Below are 20,857 nucleotides of genomic sequence, written 5' to 3'. Positions count from 1 at the left end.
CCTATTTCTGCGGTAGCGCTATTTTAATCCATCACTTACGTTGCGAGCGAACTGATTGCACAACCTGATGCTCGAGACAAAATACCGACATCCCGGAAGTCCCGGGAGTCTCCCGCATATTGATTGCGGCTCCCTGATGCCCGCGAATTAGTTCAAACTCCCGAAATCTAGAGCGCGCAGCATACGAGACAGAAGAGACTGCTCCAAACCGTGTAGCGCGCGCTCGGCAGAGCGCCTGAGGGAGAGAGACCTTGCGTGTGTGTGCGTACCAGTAAACGCTCCCCGTGACGTAAGCAGACCAACTAATCGATAATGACATTCGTTGACAACGATTTTCATAATCGATTATAATCGATTTTATCGATTAGTTGTTGCAGCCCTAGTTTCTATAACAATCGGAGCTTCTAACGGCAACTGCAGTGACGCAATGACTTTACCAATTGGCGATTGGCTCTTTTACTTAGAAGGCGGGACTTATTCCACCATATTGTGTTTTGCAGTTTCTCCCATTCAAAGTAATTCGAGTGCACCATCTTTGCATATCCACAGTCTTTCGTGTAGGTGGCAAGAGACAAGAAGGGTACATCTTTCTACTGTGGGCATGTACGCTTCAGCCTTGCTGGCTGATGGTAACTGGCCAACTATTTGACAAAAAGAAACGGCAACAAAAAAATATCATCAATCCATTTTGAGTGCATTGATTGCCTTTAACAGCCACATACTTTCTAAAATAAATTGTAAAACTGAAACATAGGTATTTGTTAAGAATTTTCCTAATAATACAGTTAATTACATTAAAAAAAAATTTATTGTCATTCTGACACAATATGTCAAGGGTATGACTGGGAATCGTTCCAGACACTGGAATTATCAGAATGCTTTGTCATTAGCAACAAGATAAAATCAGCAGCAATTAAATAGGGTTTCAAAGAGGTTTCAAAACCATTATGTAATATAATCATGTTAATTCTTAATTTGCTTTCACTCTTCTGCAAAGTCTAATTGTTATCATAATCTGCTCTAAAGCTGTTTAACTGAAATGTAAATAACATTTACAGAAAAAAAGTATTAAAAACACCTCCCTTATGAATGTGTGATGAATGTGGTTTATTAATGATTCAGACACCTGAGGTAGATTCTGAATGTCCATAAGAACGGCAAAAATCATTAAGTGATTTCTGAACCATTACTGTGTTGCAGTGCATGGTTTTAGATGGCCGTCAAAATGAAAATAACTCATTCACATTAAAAGCAATTAAGACCTTATGTCATTAGTGAAAAAAAAAAGAAGCTGTCATGCATATTGGTTGAGGGAATTAAACTGAACACCTTCCAAGTCTTTTTAATGGACATTAAAGAATTCAAGACAATTTTATGCTATAATAATAAAGAGGGAAAACATATTTATTTATATAAAGCTTGTAACCTTCATGCACAGTCACTGTGTTGAGGACAGCCTGCCATAGGTAGATTTACAGCTGTGCCATGCTCCTTTCCATTTCTTAATCATTTCTAAATTGATTCAACCACACTCCAAATTATATTTAGTGACCTGGAAATGTATTTGTATCTATCCTTGCCTCATGTTTATCCATTCCTCTTTCACAGAGTTGCTGAGAGTGCTCCTTTTTCTTCAAGTGCTGCTCACTCACCAATAGTTGCAGAGGTGTATTTATACTCATTTTATTTATTTTACTAATTTATTTTTATATTCATAATTATTTTTTTCATCACTTTGTAGTTTTAGTTAAAGAGTTTAGTTAATCTCTCTCTCAATTCATGTTTAATTTTTGTTAAAATTCATTTTTTAATTTTTTAATAAAAATGTCATTTCTCAATCTTCCAGTGAAAAGACAGACTTCTCTCGAGTGTCGGACCTCTCAAATCATCTAGTCTGGTTTCTTGCAGTCTGTCTCAAGCTTGCAGTCAGATCTGTCTCTATCCAAGCAACATCTTGGACTGAACTAGGGCTGTCAACAAATATTCTAAATTCGAATATATATTCGAATAGTTTTAAAAAACAGAAATTCGAAGGTGAAAATTAATATTCGAATGTGGGGGGAAAAAACGCGGTAGCGGAGGCGTGCGCGCGCTACCTGAAGGATCAGGAACAGGTCACGGGAGTCGCACTGGCACAGCGTCACTGCTGAAAGTTGATTTACATGGAAGATGGCAGAAAGTGCAGAGCCCAACTCGACCGCAGCAGAGAAATTGATTTTAACCCCCCAAAATCTAAAAAGCCATGTCTGGAAGTACTTTGGAATTTGGTCGGTGGATGGTAAAATTGTGGAGCCGCGAGATAAAGTTGTATGCAAGCTATGTAAGTTTTTTTTTCTTCCTTTTTTTAATACAAGCACCAAATAATGTAAGTAGCCTTTTTCATTTGTAATAGCACTTTATTTTTTATGAACCTCAGGGTAAAAGTTCGTTGTCACATTTCTCGGAATTGTATGCATCATTTTATTTAACGTTAAACAGAAACATTAGTGTACTGTACTGACTGATTAGATATAGCAAGCGAGAGTGAGGTCTGCGGTCTTTGCCATTAGTTGTTTTACTTGTTTTTGTGTAGGTAATTCGTTGTTAAATGTGTTTAAATTTAAATAAACTACCTTTACAAGTAGTTATGTCTCTTTGTATTAATTTGTCCTGTTATTGACGTAATGCACGTCATTGAAAAAATGCGCAACGAGATATTCGAATAGTTCGAATATATGTGTGTTTTTCAGAGGGAATATTCGAACGTCATTTTTGAGCGATTTTGACAGCCCTAGACTGAACCAAGGCACTACACATGTATTTTTCAATAATACGTTTAACTCAAATGTATGTAACTACTTTCATTTCATCGCGACTTTAAGAGTGTATCACATTTCACCTGCATATGTTGTGTGAAACTGTAACAATGTCTTTTGAAGCTGTAAAAAACGATTTTACAGCAAACTCAAAGAATATATTAGCTAATGCACAAAAGTGTTTACACAAAAGTCTCAAGTATAGCAGCAAAAAAAACCAACTAATTTGCTTATATTAATTTATAAGTAGTGATTACAAGTGTGTGTGTGTGTATTATTTATATTATATATATATATATATATATATATATATATATATATATATATATATATATATATATATATATATGTATGTATGTATGAATAAATAAATAAATAAATAAATAAATAAATAATGTAATTATATTATGTAATTAAAGTTCTAGAGAGACTCTTCTGAGGATATGTCTGTATCTCTACCTTTTTATAAGCCAGTTCAGTGTTGTCGGGTCCATGGGCATGATGCCAGCCTTTACTCCGCTCAGATGCCTCTCTGAGAAGACACTGAATATTGTCTTCCAGGTACGCCCGATAATCCACAGGCTCGCCCAGGGCATTCACTCCGAACCCGTGCAGAGGCAATGGCTGGGCATCAGCTGCCACATAAGAATTCCTAGACTGGAGCATCATTTCATGTGGGATCTGCAAAAAGAAACCAGGACAGAAAGCTGATCAGTGCAAAAACGAGCTGCTGCCTGTTCCCAAAATTAATTCCTGCCACTGTTAATGTATACTAAATATGCAAGAAGACTTTAAATGTTTTGCCTGCAATGGATGCAAAAAATGACATTAGAAATTAAAATGTGGCTACCTGGAACAGCTTCTTGCATTCCGTGATCATGTGACTAAGGCAGTGTGTGGCAGCCATGTTCTCACTTAAGTCCTTTTGGACTGGCTTGTCTCCGCCTTTCCTGCTCATGAGCCTTTAACCAAACCGAACATAAATAAAAATAAATAAAAAGTTGACAAAAAACAACAACAACAACAACAACAAAAAAAACTGTTCTGAGAGAGATTGGAGGACATTTTGAATGCTGTTACTATTAGTTGTTTTGGAAAAACTGGTTGTAATCTTTGATTCCATTCTGTTATGATGTTTACATTCCATCAACTTACATTAAATCGCTTTTCTTGTGGGGACCAGCCATGGAGGCAAAATATGACACACACCTTGGTGAAGCTCCATCTTTCTTGGAGGCATTCAGGTGCAGTATGGAGGGTGCGAGACAGACAGCCAGACTCTCTGCAGTCATCTGGTTTTCCTGCGCAGATGCAATATCACTGAGGAAATAGAGCAACGTCTGTAGAACCTCTCTGTTCTCATCAGGCAGCAGGATCACGGCTGCCTGCACGGCCTGTAAACGCTGCTCTGCTGGAACGACTACACAGACATACACACGTGGGGGAGAGTTGTAAAGCTTACTGAAGCAATGATGTGTTCAAAATGTGTGAGACTGTGTGTGTCACTCACACTGATATGCATGTAGAAAAGAGTCTGTAAGCTTGGAGGTGAGCACAGGTTCAGGCAGATCTCTAAAGTACTGTTTAATCAGGTCAGCCACATCATAGGCGGATTGGCCCTGGTAGGTCACATGATCAGGGGAATTCTCATTGAGCTGTCTGAGGGCCTGGATCCGGGATTTAACCCCTGATTTCCGGAATATTCCCACCTGTAGAGAGGAATTAGAGATAAGAAGCTGCGTTGGTGTGGTTGAGGGTGTGTGAGCATGTGTGCGTTTGCTTGCAAACAAACCTTCTCTAGACACTGGCTGCGTAGGTATCTCATTGCCTGCTGGATGCTCTGAGGCAGGGGCTGACCAGTTCGCTGGACGTTTACTATCGGCGGAACGCCAAACACATGTTTATCTTTGTAATCTGGAACTTTGGAACGTTTCATAAACTTTGGAACGACCCTGACCAACAACAGAGAAAAAATAAAAATACATTTTATTTTATTTAATGACTCATACAATGATAACTGAACAGGGAGATGAGACCCAACATAAATGAATTCAATTATGCATTTACTTTTATTTAAATTACATTTTTTATTATATAATTTAATTGATTATGTGCTTATAAGCGAGAAAATGTATAAACGAGAAAAGGAGGTTTTATAAGGACACTAGTGAAAGAATTCAATACGTGGATGTCCACAATAAAACCTGAAATGTCACATCATTGCAAGATAAACTCAATATCAGGGCAGCAGGCTGTAGTGAGAGAGCAAGAGCAAATGGAATTGCAGTATGTATAAACCCTGTGAAAATTGGATCTGTTCGCTGCCCATGACACTGACACAGATGCAGGCCTTTGACAGTGAGGTGTCAATGGACGAATGGGGAAAGATAATTCCTCCTCAGTGACTGGTGCAGAATGAAATGAATAATCTTTTAGATCTGCGAGCCATGACTGTCTGATAGACCTATAAGCTTCTCATCAGAAGTGCTTTCCTGAAGCTGGAGTTTAAAATGGACAAATGCAAAAAATATAAACCAATTTACACTTCATTCCAGCAATCATTGCCAAATAAAAATGACTAAAGAACTAAAGTGTGTGTGTGTTTGTGTGTACATGAATAGAACTGTAATTTGGCAGAGGTAGATATGAAATGTAATCTTCATAAGCAGTAAAAAGCCAGTAGGGGAACAGATAGAGAGACAAATATACTGTCATTAAAGGGATACTCCACTTTTTTTGGAAATAGGCTAATTTTACAACTCCCCCAGAGTTAAACTGTTGAGTTTTACCGTTTTTGAATCCATTCAGCCGATCTCCGGTTCTAGCGGTACCACTTTTAGCATAGCTTAGCATACATCATTTAAGTGGACAAGACCATTAGCATTTCTCAAAAAAAAATGACCAAAGAGTTTCGATATTTTTCCTATTTAAAACTTGACTCTTCTGTAGTTACATCGTGCACTAAGACCGACGGAAAATGTAAAGTTGCGATTTTCTAGGCTGATATGGCTAGGAACTAGACTCTCATTCCTGCGTAATAATCAAGAAACTTTACTGCCGTACCATGAGTGCAGCAGGCGCAATGATATGACGCAGCGCCTGAAAATAGTCCCCAGCTCGTCATATCATTACGCCTGTTGCACTCATGGTACGGCAGTAAAGTTTCTTGATTATTACGCAGGAATGAGAGAATAGTTCCTAGCCATATCCGCCTAGAAAATCACAACTTTACATTTTCCGTCGGTCTTAGTGCACGATGCAACTACAGAAGAGTGAAGTTTTAAATAGAAAAAATATCGAAACTCTTTGGTCATTTTTTTGTGAGAAATGCTAATGGTCTTGTCCAATTCAATGATGTATGCTAAGCTATGCTAAAAGTGGTACCGCCAGAACCGGAGATCGGCTGAAGTGATTCAAAAACGGTAAAACTCAACAGTTTAACTCTGGGGGAGTTGTAAAATGAGCCTATTTCCAAAAAAAGTGGAGTATCCCTTTAACTGCATCTGTTAGAGCTGTTTTACTCAACTGACTGTGCCAATAAAAAACACTTTTGGCAGAAATGAGATTTCCTGCATCAGACATAAGAGAGCATTAATGCCACAGCTGACCTCATGAGTCAGATAATGTGTCCACCAACAACAGCACACATTTTTTGAATGGGAACATGCCTTGTGCTACAATCTTGTGTGTTTTTTATAACATTTATGACAATGTATGCATGAATGAAAATGTGCCATCTCACCAATTCCAGCCATGTTTGCTGGTGTCCGTGTGTTTCTCCAGGATGGCGGTCAGTCGCAAGAGGCTGAATTTCTGCAGCAGGTTGAGTTGGGCGGCCGACTGCCTGTTGATTTCTAAAGACGCAGAAGTCACGCTCGGACGATGAGAGTTTTGGAAACTGTGCCAACGCAACTTTCTGAGTATAGAGAAATGGGTGTAAGAAAGACAAGAGTGAGAAAAACAAAAACAACAAAAGGATGAACAGATGGATATAAAAGCAGCCCTTTCACTCAGTTCACTCTCTTAGATGTATGGGACACATGTAAACTTTATGTGACAAAAAGCCTAACAAAAAACAAACAAATCCCAAACACAGATGAGCTGCAAGAAGGCTTTCAAGGTACACACAGCTGTCAAGTCATCAGACTCCAGTTTAACAAAAGACAAATTGAGTGTCCTGTATCCCTCTCTCTCAATCATATTCTTCCACACAGCAATAGAAACACCTGATCTGGATAAGTGCTAACTGCACTCACAAGTGTGGACAGGCCAGGATTTCCTCTTTCTATTAAAGGGATAGTTCACCCAAAAATGAAAATTCTGTCAGTATTTACTCACCCTCATGTTGTTCCAACCCCGTAAGACCTTTGTTCATCTTCGGAATACAAATTAAGATATTTTTGATCAAATCTGAGAGATGGATCACTCTTGCATGGGCTTCTTAAGGGATTGAAACTTGCCGGCCCCGAAAAGTTATTAAAGACATCGTTAAAATAGTCCAAGTGACTACAGTGGCTCAATCTTAAGTTTATCAAGCGACGAGAATACTTTTTGTGCGCAAAAACAAACAAAAATAACGACTTTATTTCAACTACTCATTTCAATCTCTGTGGACTTCTAGTCAGTTAACGTAGTGTGATTGCGTAGTGCTTCGTTGTTATACGTCACATGTAGGCTCACTACTGGCCGACGCTGGTCATGTGGGTGATGCGTGTGACGTACAACAACAGAAGCTTACGCTATTACACTAGTGAACTCACTCGAGGCCCACAGAGAAGGAAATGAATAGTTGAAATAAAGTCGTTATTTTTGTTGGTTTTTGCGCACAAAAATTATTCTCGTCGCTTGATAAACTTAAGATTAAGCCACTGTAGTCACTTGGACTATTTTAACGACATCTTTAATAACTTTTCGGGGCTGGCAAGTTGCAATCCCTTAAGAATCCTATGGAGGAGTGATCCAGCTCTCAGATTTAATCAAAAATATCTTAATTCGTGTTCCGAAGATGAACGAAGGTCTTACGGGGTTGGAACAACATGAGGGTAGGTAAATACTGACAGAATTAAAATTTTTGGGTGAACTATACCTTTAAGTCTAACCATCAGATTTACTCACCTGCTGGGTCTCGTGAGTGATGCTCCCACCCCTGAGTCCCTCCTCTCTCTCATTCCTCCTTCTCCTTCTCCCTCATTCACTGAGTTTCCTGCACTATCGTAATCGCTCACTGTCGTCCCAACATCTGACATGGATTGCTCATCATAATTCAGACCGCTGGGTAATGTCGTGTCTGCTGTGGATGCAGTCTCCACATTGGATTGGTCTTGCGGCGGAATGCAGAGCGAGCGTGACCATTCGTCAATGTTATGCTGTAGCCCGTGTACATGCTGTAGAATGTCGTCCAGGTGCTGGAAGGCTTTCTCTTTTCCAGGGTCGAAAATGTCACATGGATTGCCCGGTGTCTCTGAAACATTGTCGTAAATGCTTCCAATTGAGCCCATAGAAATTCTTTTCTTCCCAAAACCTGAAAGAAAATCTTGCGACCCACTGCGACTAACGCTTTCATCCAATGAAAGGTCTCCATCTTCTCCTGCCCAGTCACTATGTTCAGGGCTTTGAGAAACGGAGACCAGACACACACTTTCGATTGACAGAGACTTGGGGAAGGTTCCAGGCTTGTGGTCAAAAGGGAGGTGGACCACACGATCCTCTTTCCTCTTACTGTTGTTATGATTGGTTAACTTTGGCATCTCCCAAGTTAACTGGTAGTCCTCCAGGTAAAGGCACACTCTGTGAGGCTTGTGCAAAGTGGCTTTCTGGCTAACATTACTGCGGCATATTGTATTTGATCTCCATGCCTCATCTTTGGTGATTCTGAACTTATTTGTGGTTTGTCCAGGCAAACTTGCATCGGATGTGCAGTGCAGACCTGAGGGTGGCTGATGTGGAGTTACTGTTGAAATGCTCTTTGGGACTTTCTCTCTCTCACTATCCCGCTTCTTTATTGATTCTTTCCTTCGTAAAAATGATCTAGAAGGGCGCTTCAGCTTCTCTCTTACGGACGGCAGGGAAGATGAGGATCCGGTGTCATCGTTCTCATCTTGGCCAAGTGAGACACAAACTGACGATGCACCTTCACCCACCGTAACGTTACTGAAAGCCACAACCTCTGGGGAAGTTGTTTCCCGGGCACTGTCTAAGCTCAAGCTGCTAGCGCTGAGGTCAGAGGTCAGTGAGGTGACTTCTAGGAGACTGATGTCACTCAGCACACTATCGCTACTACCCGAGGGTCTTAAGGTCGAGGCCCGGTTGCCAGGGGGGACAGGGGTGGATGAGAGAGTGCGGAGACGGGACCAAGTTTTACTCTCACGCTGAAAAGCCCAGCGGGAGCTAAGGGCACATGCGTCATCCTCCTCTGAGTCCTCACTCTGCTGATGGTAACACAAACATGCACACTTAGAAAACGAAAAGCTTTTTTTCCATTTTTGAAGTATTAAAAAGAAAAGTAGCTAACCAAGAGTACCAGAATTCACTCTACTAAAAATAGCATAAACACAAGGACATAGATACATTTTTAAAAGGATTGTTAAAATCAAGTTTACAAGATACTATCCAGTGGAAGTCAAAATGAATGAAAACAGACAAGCAAAGAGCAGTTGTCAGCAGACCATCAGATCACATAATTGGATTAGGAGTGGACGGCATGTTTGTTTACCTGTTTACAATGAAAATGAACCTCTAAACTCATCGCAGCACATTTGTTCAGGGTCGTTAACCTCCTAAACACACACACACACACACACACAGAGAGAGAAGGGCATATTTGAGTGCTGTAGGGTTTAAATTCACATGAAATGTACATGTATATTATTGGTTGAAGAGGAAGGGTGGCAGAGTGGTTAAAAATCCTGATTGCTAAATTTAAAGTGGTAGGTTAGATTTTTAAACACTCAACCATGAAACAATGTGGAAAGTTTTACAAAAATACAAAACTTCATGACTCATCTTCAGTATCGACATACAAATATGAGAGAAAACTCACTTTCAGTAAAACATATGCTTGGCGCATAAATATAAATGAATAATACAAGCATTAAAACACTGACATAGGAAGAGATTTGAATAGTCATAAAATCAAAGACAAGTGGTCATTCACCGGTGGTCAATCTGGTATAGTAATACCAGGTGTAAATGGTTCCTTCAAGTGCACCTGGAAAACTCAGAGTCCGATATGCTTTATTACAACTTCACGCATTTAAATCAGAAACATAACATGACGGCAGCCTGAACAAAATATATATATTTATATTGTGAACAATAAACCCAAAAATCTGAATTAAAAATAATGGAAATTATTTATTTATTTTACTTATTTATACTTTTTTTTATAAAGCAAACTTTACTCTTGCTTTATATAGCATAAATAGCATGTAAAATTAAAATGATGTGCAAATCATATATTTCCATTCACTATAGACTTGCTTTCCACTCAATCTCTGGATTACAGAAATATGATATTATCTATATTTTAAATCTGTGTTTCCGCCGTGTTTCACATCCGCACGGCTCTTCCAATGTCACAACTCATGTATTATCTAGAATTCAGACTTTAGCACTTGTAAATACAACTTCGTTTGGTCATTCATGTTACCAGTTCATGATCGCCTCAAGCGGACAGTCTCTTTAATGAGTATATTATTTAATCAAAGTCACATTGAATAAAAGTGTCAGCTTAATTAAAGTACATATATGTTCGTATGGTTAAAACAAAGCCACAAACTGTGATGCAAATGTGGACATATCAACTATTAACAGCAGTTTTTCAGGCTTAGGGCAGTATTTAGATTATTTGATGTTATTTCTGTCAGCAGTTTATCCAAGCACACATTCAGTGAGTGAGTGCATGTTTGTTGATGTTGACTGAGCCCTGATGATGCTCCCAGCTGAATTGCATTAATGCCACACTTGACTGAGTGATGAATGTATCAGCGCATGTATCTTTTTTAGCATGATTTGAAGTTGACTTCGCTGCTCCCTCCATCTGCGCCCGATCAGCTCTGATATGGCAGAACTTTTGTTAAAGGGTAAAGAGTCATTCATCACCATGTAATTATTTGATTATCAGTATGTTTAGAGTTCAAGTGAGTGGCTTCGTAAGTGTACGAGTAAGTGATGCATTCATGTGTATTCAGCCCTCTCTGTTAATTAGTGCACTGAATGTGCTTGGTGTGATCTTATTCTGACTCTGATGCGTGTATTGACCGATGTATTCGATTCGCACCAATGATCCCATTTGCTCTCTCGAACACGCATCGTCACACCATAGTGTTTGGCGCCCAGTGGCCACAGGATTTCTGTTGGACATAATACCTTTTCTGCATGAGAGAACAAAACTAATTCTAGAAGACAAACAAACAAGAGGGGGTGTGTTCGGTGTGGCATTTGAGATACAGATAATAAGAGTGTGTGAGTTTGTGCACATCAACACATTCAACTAATTACTCTTTGTGAATAATAATCAGCAGGAAGGCAATAAGGATAAATAGCGTTAACAATAGGCTAGCAAGACACTCCCATTCACAAACACTGACAAAGACTTTTAGCTCTGTGCGTCATTATAGCTATTTTTGCCGCCATGCTTGCAAGCTTTATTTTATTTTTCGAAAGATTAAGAAAATTCTGATTATTCAGAATAGTGACAAAACCAAACCTCAAAAAAAGAAAAACCCAAACACACACACACACACACACACACACACACACACACACACACACACACACACACACACACACACGCACACACACACGCACACGCACACGCACACGCACACACATATATATATAAACACACACACACACACACATATATGTATGTTACATACACACAGTTGTATATATGTGTGACCCTGAACCACAAAGCCAGTCACATGGGTCAAATTTCATCTGAAAGTTGAATAAATAATGAATTACATTGCTGTATGGTTTGTTAGGATAGGACAATATTTGGCCGAGGTACAACTATTTGAAGATCTGGAATCTGAGGGTGCAAAAAATCGAAACATTGAGAAAATCGCCTTTAAAGTTGTCCATTTATGTTCGCGATTCTGCTGCATTCACTCACAAAAATATTTGTTTTATACATTTACAGTAGGATATTTACAAAATATCTTAATGGAACATGATCTTTGGCAAAAAAGAAAAATCGATAATTTTGACCCATACAATGTATTGTTGGGTATATATATGTATATACCCGTGCTACTTGTGACTGGTTTTGTGATCCAGGGTCACATATATACATACATACACACACACACACACTGTGTTCTAAATTATTATGCAAGTGACATTTCAGTAGGATTTCAGTACAATAAACGAAGTACAATTACATTTTCAAAGAAAGTGTTTGTTTGTTTTATTTGTCCATATCTTTTTAGATAATTGGTATCAATCTCAGACAGGTTTGTTAAATAGTTTACCAGGTCTACTTAAATAAATGGAAACCCTACTTAAAGAGGTTGTTCCACATTATCAAACAAGTCACAGTTCTCATGAAATATGGGGAGGAAGAAAGATCAAGATGAAAAGCATGAAATGGTGCAATGTCATGTAAAAGGCATGAAAACAACTAATATTGTGTGAAAACTGATTATCGAACTATCATAAGATTTGTGAGTAATTTACAGCACAAGATAACTCGGTCAGATAAAGACTTGAGGCAAGTTTCTGTAAAAAATTTTTATCGATTATAAAAAGTCACTGTTGAGCAGCTAACAGTTGCTGTCTCTGGAGTCTCAAGAATCTTCCCATGCAGGCAGCAAGTAATGCGTAAAGTTGCATTTATGCAAAACTCACAAAGAGAAACACTTTCTTTGAAAAACTAATATTTATTTTAAGACAGTCTCTGCATGGAGCAAATTCAGATACAGTCAGGGATCTTTAAGTGCACTAGTAGCCTGCTGAGGCAAAAAGATCAACAGATGAGCTCATCATCTCACCAATGCTAGAGGGCAATCGGGTGGCCAGAATACATTCAGGGCAATACAACAAGTGATTCTGCAAGGAGACTGATTTTTATATTGCTGTTGGAAGTGTGAACATCTTAACTAGGAAAAACCTTGATTCCACATAATAAACAAAATATAAAAATTAACATTCTATGCATGGTGCTTGCAATGTCATAGCAGAGTTTCAAATTAAATTTGAGATTAAGACTTTTAAAGTCGGCATGAAATGGAAGTTTCAATAGTATTTTCTTTCCAGTTGTGATGTGTATCCGAGTAAAACGGCTTTTGGAATGAGAAAAAAAATGGTAGGGCGGTACTTGATTTCATCCTTGGGAATTGACTAGATCGTAGGAAGTTGAGCATTGTTAACTAAATGGAGGCAGATCTGAATCCCCGTTTGAGTCAGTTGTGGAGGCTATATCCCACCCTCACCCGAGACATGCGTCAATGAAGAGAAGGGGGGAGGGGTGGCAAACGTTTTTGATTAATGATTACAGGGGCATATAGAAAAAAAAATATGTGCATGAACAAATTATTTATAATAAGAACTGCAAAATTCTGTCAAAAATAATAATTGTCTATTATTTATTTAATGGTGACTTTAAGACCTGCACAAATAAAATTAAGAACTTATGTCCATAAAGAACAAACCTTTACAATTTCAAAAAAGTTTCATTTAACATGTTTCATGGCACACATTCAACTGGAAAACAGGGTAACTTGAGTATTTAAAATACTCAAGCCGTTTTATTCAATGTATACATGTATACTGAAACTGGCTTATGTACTAATTTAGAAACACATACGCATTTATTTAATTAGCAATGCATACATATGTGATTAAACCATTGCCTTTTGCTGTTTACTAATCACATTAGGCCGTGTAGTGATTCCCCTTTTTTCTGTCTTTACATTTTTTTTCGTCCTAACTGATATAATGTTAATATACCAACCTATTTAAGTACTAATGTTCATTTTGTACTTTTGTAATACACCGACATCCACCAAAAAGGTGGTGGTGAGAAAGTCACATGATGAATCAAAGCTCATCACAAGCAGCTTTATCACAAGCTGAGAAAGCTAATATATAAAAGGAGCACAGAGTGTCATCCACACACAAATACAAAACACCAGCATGGTAATGACACTAAAGTAATGCAATAAATATTAATTTCACATTAGATATAACATAAAACCCTAATGTACATAACTGATAAGAAAAAAAATATCAAAAAACAATTATTTAAATGAAAATACATTGAATGTGAAGTGTCACACAAGGAATTCTGGGAATGCCAATTTACTCTTCACTGTAAATTATACAATGACTTGTTCTTTTTCAATTCCAAAAAAAATGTAAATTTAACAGTATTTTACAATAAAATCAAAGTTATCTATTAGTTATTCGCTGTGTATAGTGACACTTGCTGTTTACCAATTAACCATTTTTTACCATTGTATTTTTACAGAATTTTACCATTAAAATCACAATCATTTTCCCTAGCTCACACAAATCCAGCTTCCTTTTCTACACAACTTTAAATATAGATAACTATGATAATGCATATGCCTTAGAGTTCTAGATATCAGATTTAGCTATGTGTGTGTGTTCATAATTCAGTTCTCTTAATTCATCGAGCTGTCCTGATGTTTTTTATCAGTAAAAAACAGCCAACCATACAGTGTGTAACTAGCCACTGTGGGACAAATGGTACATTCGAGTCTCTATCGCTCTCTTCTTCTATCACTTTAGGACTGACAGCAGTTGCACCCCAGGAAATGTAATTTCCCCCTCTTTGTATATTCGCCATATTTTAGAAAAGGCCATTCACTCCAATGTGACTTCTGCAGGTGTGACCAGTCACTTAATCTGTTATTCCGCATGGAAGGGTGAAAAAAAGAGAATAAAGTTGATACTAAAAAGGACAGACTGAACCACAGCAAGGCCTGCTAACACAAGTGGACCGTCGCCATGGTGATCAAAAGATTATAGAAATTGACAGATGCCCTCTCATGACATGTGACTTATACCATTAATCATATGTCATAAAAGTACTATTATTAGTATACTTTTTTATCATGTTATTCCACCATGATTAATGCCATGGATGCAGTCACATAAAGGAGTGAAACTCAAACCAGAAGGGATTATTGTGTACAATGGAATATATTTTAAGTGCTGTAATACATATTTAAGTGAATTTGCAATGGTTTCTCACCTGCATAATGCCTTGAGAGAGTCCTGATCCAGAAACTCATGGTCTCTCCTCACAGCAGAGATCTCAATGGGGAACAGAGAGGCTGAGGGCACACAGAGATGCACTAATTAAGTCAATCATTCAACTACCCAATGGGGCTAATTAAAACCTCCTGATAATGTAACATTTAAGCCAGTGGTCAGTAAGATTAATCCCACAAACATCAGAGGACATGTCAACTTTAACCCACATACAAAAATTTGCATGCTGCGATCGTAAACATTCACAAAATTAGAAAATCTTGAAATAGTTGTCTGATAGTATTTTCCATTACAAAACACTGACAATACACACAAACATTAGCATACACATACATCAGCATATAAAATTGATTTACATGTTGCTTTCATGGTGTACAGTGTTCTAGAGTGATAAAATGCATTACGTTTAGAGATGCACCGATACTATGGGAGGGTTGGAGCATAAGCTGTCTTTATACGCGGATGATCTTTTGTTATGTGTCTGACCCTGGCACTCCATTCCTTTAGACAAAAATCTGCCAGCAGATCCAGTATCAATATCAGGCTATATGAATTAAATTTGAGTAAAAGTAAATGAATCCCCATCAATTTGGCAGCCTTCGAATACCCATTAGCATCCCTTTCAAATCTTCTTTACAGAGTTTTAGGTATTTGGGCATAAATGTGACAAAAAGCTTTGTAGACTTATTTGATCACAACTTTGTCCCTTTGCTTAAGTGTCTTGCAAAGGATTTTAGTCGTGGTCTCTCCCGCCCTATATCCCTCGCTGGTGAGGTTACCTGTATTAAGATGAGCATACTACCCAAAGTTCTATATTTATTTCAATGCATTCCTATTTTTATTCCAAAGTCCTTTTTTGTTGCTCTTGATATCTCTATGTCTAATTTTCTTTCAAATAAAAAGACTGAAAAGGCATTCTACAGAAGACAAAACAATTGTGTGGTGTGGCTTTTCCTAATTTTCTAATATATAATTGGGCAGCAAATATACGCTCTACTCTATACTGATTCCATTCAAGCAACTTAGTCAATCCCTCATCCAGGCTAAACATTGAGAATGCTTTGTGCAAGTCCTTCTCCCTGGCAGCCCCTTTATGCCTCCCAAATACATAGTCCCAGATGAAATATTCAAACAATATAAAAAATGTAAAAACAGTATTATCTGGTACCCAATTTTTTGCGGCATTTTGGTGTTCATAATGCGGTCAGTGTTCACTCCAGCCCTCTGTTTTACCCTTCCATTTTGGACTGTGCTTATGTCTCTTGGAGGGATCTTGGATCTATTGATCTTTACATTAATAGTGTTTTGCGTCTTTGATGAGTTGACCTCCCAGTGTAATATTCCCAGAAGCCACTTTTCAGATACTTACTTTTTCAGATATTTGTTTTTATAATGTATCAATAAATCATAAAAAAAAGAGAGATGCACCGAAACTAAATGTCTCCGCCCATTTCGGTAGCTGATTATTCAGAATGATATCTGCCAATAATTTATATTTATATAATAATTTCACTCAAATAAAAACAGAAATGTTTGTATATAACTCCGTTCCACAGAAGGTTTTCATAAACAAATATTTAATAAAACATACACATATAATTAATAGTAAATAAGCTACTTTACTGTTTTTTATAGCTAATTAACGGAACTATGAACATTGGATAACTTTCCTGAGATAAATGCAATGTTAAGTGACATTGTTTAAAAGCTGTTTTATTGACGTCTGCGTTTTTAAAATACCTTCTGTTGTTCATGCATGTTTTTTCATGCTATAACTTGTATTGAAGTGGAAGAGATGACTCACGCTCCATTCGAAACAGAACTCTTGTCACGTCACATTTAAGAGCGTCAAACCATTGAATTTAGTAATAAAACTAACAGAATTTGAAAGCTTAGTTTTTATATCGGAAGTGACAAAGCTCTTTGCTATTATTGGATGGGAGGCGTGCTACAAATAATGGTGTAGGAGAAGAAACGAAGACCTGGCAACTCTGGCTTAAGGCTGATTTATACTTCTGCGTCGGACCTACGCTGGAGCCTCTACGTTATACACTACAGGTTGGTTTTCATTTAAAATACTTCAGCGTCGTTGTCTGCGTTGACGCACAATTACACATGCAGAGGGAACATGTGAAACCCGAGGGAGGGGTTCTAGCAGACCAATCACAGCGCTTGCGTCCGCGTAGAATTGACGCGCTGTTACATTTTTGGAGAGGTGCACGTCAGGGTACGCCGAAGGGTACGCGCGCTACACACAGCCTACGACGTAGCTACGGCGTGAGTTTGACGCAGAAGTATAAATTGGGCTTTAACCTACGGGTGATTCATAGGGTCGCTATTTTTTTAACTGTTAATGCGTGTTAACTCCGACAGCCCTAAATTCAACACAATAAAGACTTTCTTCACACACTGCCTGACATGTTTTTTCCGCTCTGATCATTGGCTGTTTTTAAACAATTGGACGATAGTGAAAATACCTACTTTTATCGTCTGATACCGATTATTGGCTTATTATTATTACTATTATTGTTGTTATTATATATTATATAATTATTATTATTATTAAAATTGTTTGGCTTCCCAAAATTAACTGAGAGGGACTAAAAAGAGGTTTGATTTCACTTAAAGTCCAGGTACACGTCAATGCAAATACTTCTGTTCAGTTTGGTCACCGTTTGGTTGAAATGTCGCCGGACACACCTAGAGGGATCGGCTAAAGATATATGGGTTTGTTGTATTATTAAAATATTTTTTAGGGGACAATAGAGAGGAGACAGGAAAGTGGACAGAGGGTGTGGTGGGATGAGATTGAGACAAAGGTCAGATTCAAACATGTCCTTGTTAGCACAAAGGCTAATATGTGTTTGGAGTACATATACAACAAAATAAAAATCAATGTGAACATAAAAAAGGCAAAGAGCCCTGCTCTAAAATATAGAAATACATACACTGTAACAGGAGTCATGTCTTACATTGTATCAGTGATATTCTTCAAAAATGATTTGGAAAAACAATTATGCACTGGCAAATAACCAGGGCAGAACTATTTTATATGGAACAGAGTATCAGAATGTGAGCGTGGTGTGGGTATACCTGCGTATTGTGTGTGTGTGTGCATTTTTGAGTGCGTCAACATTGCTGAGGTGTCCCATTTCCAGCTTTTGTTTCAACCTCCTTCCCCTCTTGAGTTGCAGGTCCAAGTAATGACAGTAGTACAGGAAGATTGCCAGAAATAATTAAGCTCACAACACAAGAACAAAGGGACAAGAAATCAACCTGCTGCCAAACAAAGTCAAATTTCAGTCAAGATAGGCAATTCAACAGTATCCAATTCAGAATGACAGCACACAGTGCCAGTGTGAAGCTGACATTTCTTTTGTTTATCAGGAACGAGAAGTACTTCAAGTCACTTTCTCTAAAAATGTCTTGGTTATGAGTGTCCTTATCGCAACACTTCAAGGAACACACACTTTCTTACAGTAAAACTCTCTACTTTGTTCTGTGTTTTCAATTAGTGCTGTTACTTAAATTCAGAAGGCCGATTCCAGACACGCATGGGCAAATAACATCAAATAGAGCATCCAGACCACTCTACTGCATTTAACGTTTTGTTTTCCTAAAAAATACAAGCATACATGAAGATACAGAATATATTATAACCTTTTCCTCTTTTGAAATGCAGGGCTATTTTTAGGCACGAGGGAAGACCGACTCGGAAATCAATGTTTATTGCCATACGGTCACTTTTCAAAGGTAAAATTACACACAGGGCTGTTTTCAACACAGACACACACCGGCATCCCTGCTGCTTTAAAACACAGTACCAAATATTGAGTTTTTAATCAGGGGACGATGCCGAGATAAAAGTGGGAAACCGCTGACTGTTACACTGAAGCTGGACATCAAAACACAGCAGAGATCACAGAATGCCTCAGTACTGACCAATACAAATTTATAAGTAATTTTGTGATCAGTCTCATCCTTTTTAAAGTTATTTTTATGCAAATGTCAAGAGGATGAATTAATCCATGTTCGCTTTGATATTTATTGATATATAAACAAAAATCCAATACAAGACCTACGCCACAAACAGCAGGAACATCCCGGCAGCTGGCCGTTATTAATTCAGCTCATCGCTGTTTCTGTCAACCCAATGTGGGTCAGGTTACTGCCAACTTAGTCTGTGACATGCAGCAGGAAAATACACAACTCTGTTAGAGGAAGCCAAGCAGATGACAGGTGTGTGTCAGGTTGCTTAAATGGGAAGAGTGAACGAAAGTGTTGCTGCATTCGGCTTTGAAATATTCATCAGTTTGCAAGTGGAAGAATTTTGAAAGCAATAAAACATTGATAACCATTTAGAGAAGCAAAATTAAGGCATTACTGTAATTAGCTATAAAAATATGATTATATGATTTCAGAATTAATGCAGAAAATAAAATACAAAAAAACAAAACAAAACAGTTGCTACTAGCAATACTAGCTACAGGCAACACACCTCACCAGGCCACACAAAAAGGCCCAGAAGTGAAATCGAAGAACGAACTGGTCATTTTGAACAAAATCAGGCCGAAAAAAGTTAGTTTTGTGTTCGTTTAGGGAGTTCAGCTTGCCAAAGCAAACTTTCCGGAAAAGCTTGTGCTGGCAAACACCTTCGAACTACGATTGGTCCATGGCGATTGCATAATAAGTAGTTGTGCTCTGAGGCTCAGCCTAGCTTCTTTGCCGTGGAAATCCTCTCTGGTTCATTTCTTCTGTTCAATCCGTCGAGGTCAGACATCCGCCAGTAAAAACACGAACACATCGAAAAGCCATTTTTTAGTAGAAAATGTATTTGTAATTCTAATTGAAAGAGACACTGATACTGTTTTTTCATGGTTAATACTGTAACACAGCTTGCTTTCAAACAATCTGTTGTATAAAGTGCTATATAAATAAACTCGACGTGACTTGACTGCAGTGTCGAACTGCAGAGCTCGTGCAAACATTATTATCTAAATGCCGCTCTCAGCAGCGTGGGCGGTGTCAGGATGTTCACTAATAGTATACTGTGAGTATATCAGCGCCTTTACCAACCGCTGTTCAAGAACATGTGCTTGCGTTCAAGCACAGCTGGACAGAATAAAGGTATGGTGCTGAATACAGGGTCCTACAGACATGTTTTTTTTTTAAGTTTAGGTTTAAGACTTATTTCCCCAAGTAAATTTAGGGATCACAGCCTCACAATGTGCAGTATGAAAATGGATAATATTAATTAAATGGGCTATTATTAATATTAAGATGATAATAATATTAAAGATTTTATTATCACTAATATTGTTTGATAATTAATATAGTATAGAAGGGCTGGGCGATAAAACGATAACGATAATTATCGGGATATAATTTTTCTCGATAAAACGATATCAAGAGTTCGATAATGTTTATGCTCCAAAAGCGGAACAAAACTCATTTGAACCGCGCGCCACACGGACCATTTATCCGCTCGGATCAAAGTCCAAACGTTAGCGCAGCGCGAGCTCACGAGAGCTGACGCGTTTACTCAGATCATCTCGCTCACGACGAGATCCAGCGAGAAGCGCTTGATCAGCGAAGAACACTAATGTCTCAGTGATTTAAACCAGTGTAAAGGCAAATGAAAAAACGCTGACAAACAGTAGAAACACTGTGCGCAACGATACAGTCAGAAGCTTTTCCGTCTACAAATTCCCATCATTTACCATGGATTTACTGTAACGTTAGCCTAGTAATATTAACTGCACCATGAAATGTGGGATATACTATATTGAATTGTATTATATTATTAATGTAGACTACGT

The 20,857-nt window shown here is 38.0% G+C and overlaps 1 protein-coding gene across 7 annotated transcripts in view; it reads right to left on the bottom strand.

Annotated features, from left to right (window-relative positions):
- Positions 1 to 20,857, bottom strand: part of stard8 (StAR related lipid transfer domain containing 8) — an 83,733-nt gene that overhangs the window by 7,667 nt on the left and 55,209 nt on the right. For 4 of the 7 annotated variants that reach the window (XM_077231091.1, XM_077231089.1, XM_077231093.1 and 1 more), the window contains 9 exons: positions 15,019 to 15,100; positions 9,508 to 9,571; positions 7,911 to 9,223; positions 6,538 to 6,711; positions 4,588 to 4,747; positions 4,306 to 4,504; positions 4,005 to 4,215; positions 3,646 to 3,757; positions 3,255 to 3,476 (listed from right to left, as the gene is read on the bottom strand). In XM_077231091.1, the coding sequence (XP_077087206.1) occupies positions 3,255 to 3,476; positions 3,646 to 3,757; positions 4,005 to 4,215; positions 4,306 to 4,504; positions 4,588 to 4,747; positions 6,538 to 6,711; positions 7,911 to 9,223; positions 9,508 to 9,571; positions 15,019 to 15,100 (2,537 nt within the window). The remainder of the gene's footprint in view (positions 1 to 3,254; positions 3,477 to 3,645; positions 3,758 to 4,004; positions 4,216 to 4,305; positions 4,505 to 4,587; positions 4,748 to 6,537; positions 6,712 to 7,910; positions 9,224 to 9,507; positions 9,572 to 15,018; positions 15,101 to 20,857) is intronic. The other 3 variants (XM_077231092.1, XM_077231090.1, XM_077231094.1) reach the window with 1 other exon arrangement.

Source organism: Siphateles boraxobius, unplaced genomic scaffold, assembly GCF_051911475.1.
Source record: "Siphateles boraxobius isolate OS27281-9 unplaced genomic scaffold, OSU_SipBor_1 16, whole genome shotgun sequence".
Taxonomy (NCBI): domain Eukaryota; kingdom Metazoa; phylum Chordata; class Actinopteri; order Cypriniformes; family Leuciscidae; genus Siphateles; species Siphateles boraxobius.
The sequence above is the reverse complement of the archived record's forward strand: the minus strand, read 5'-3'. Positions and strand labels throughout refer to the sequence as shown.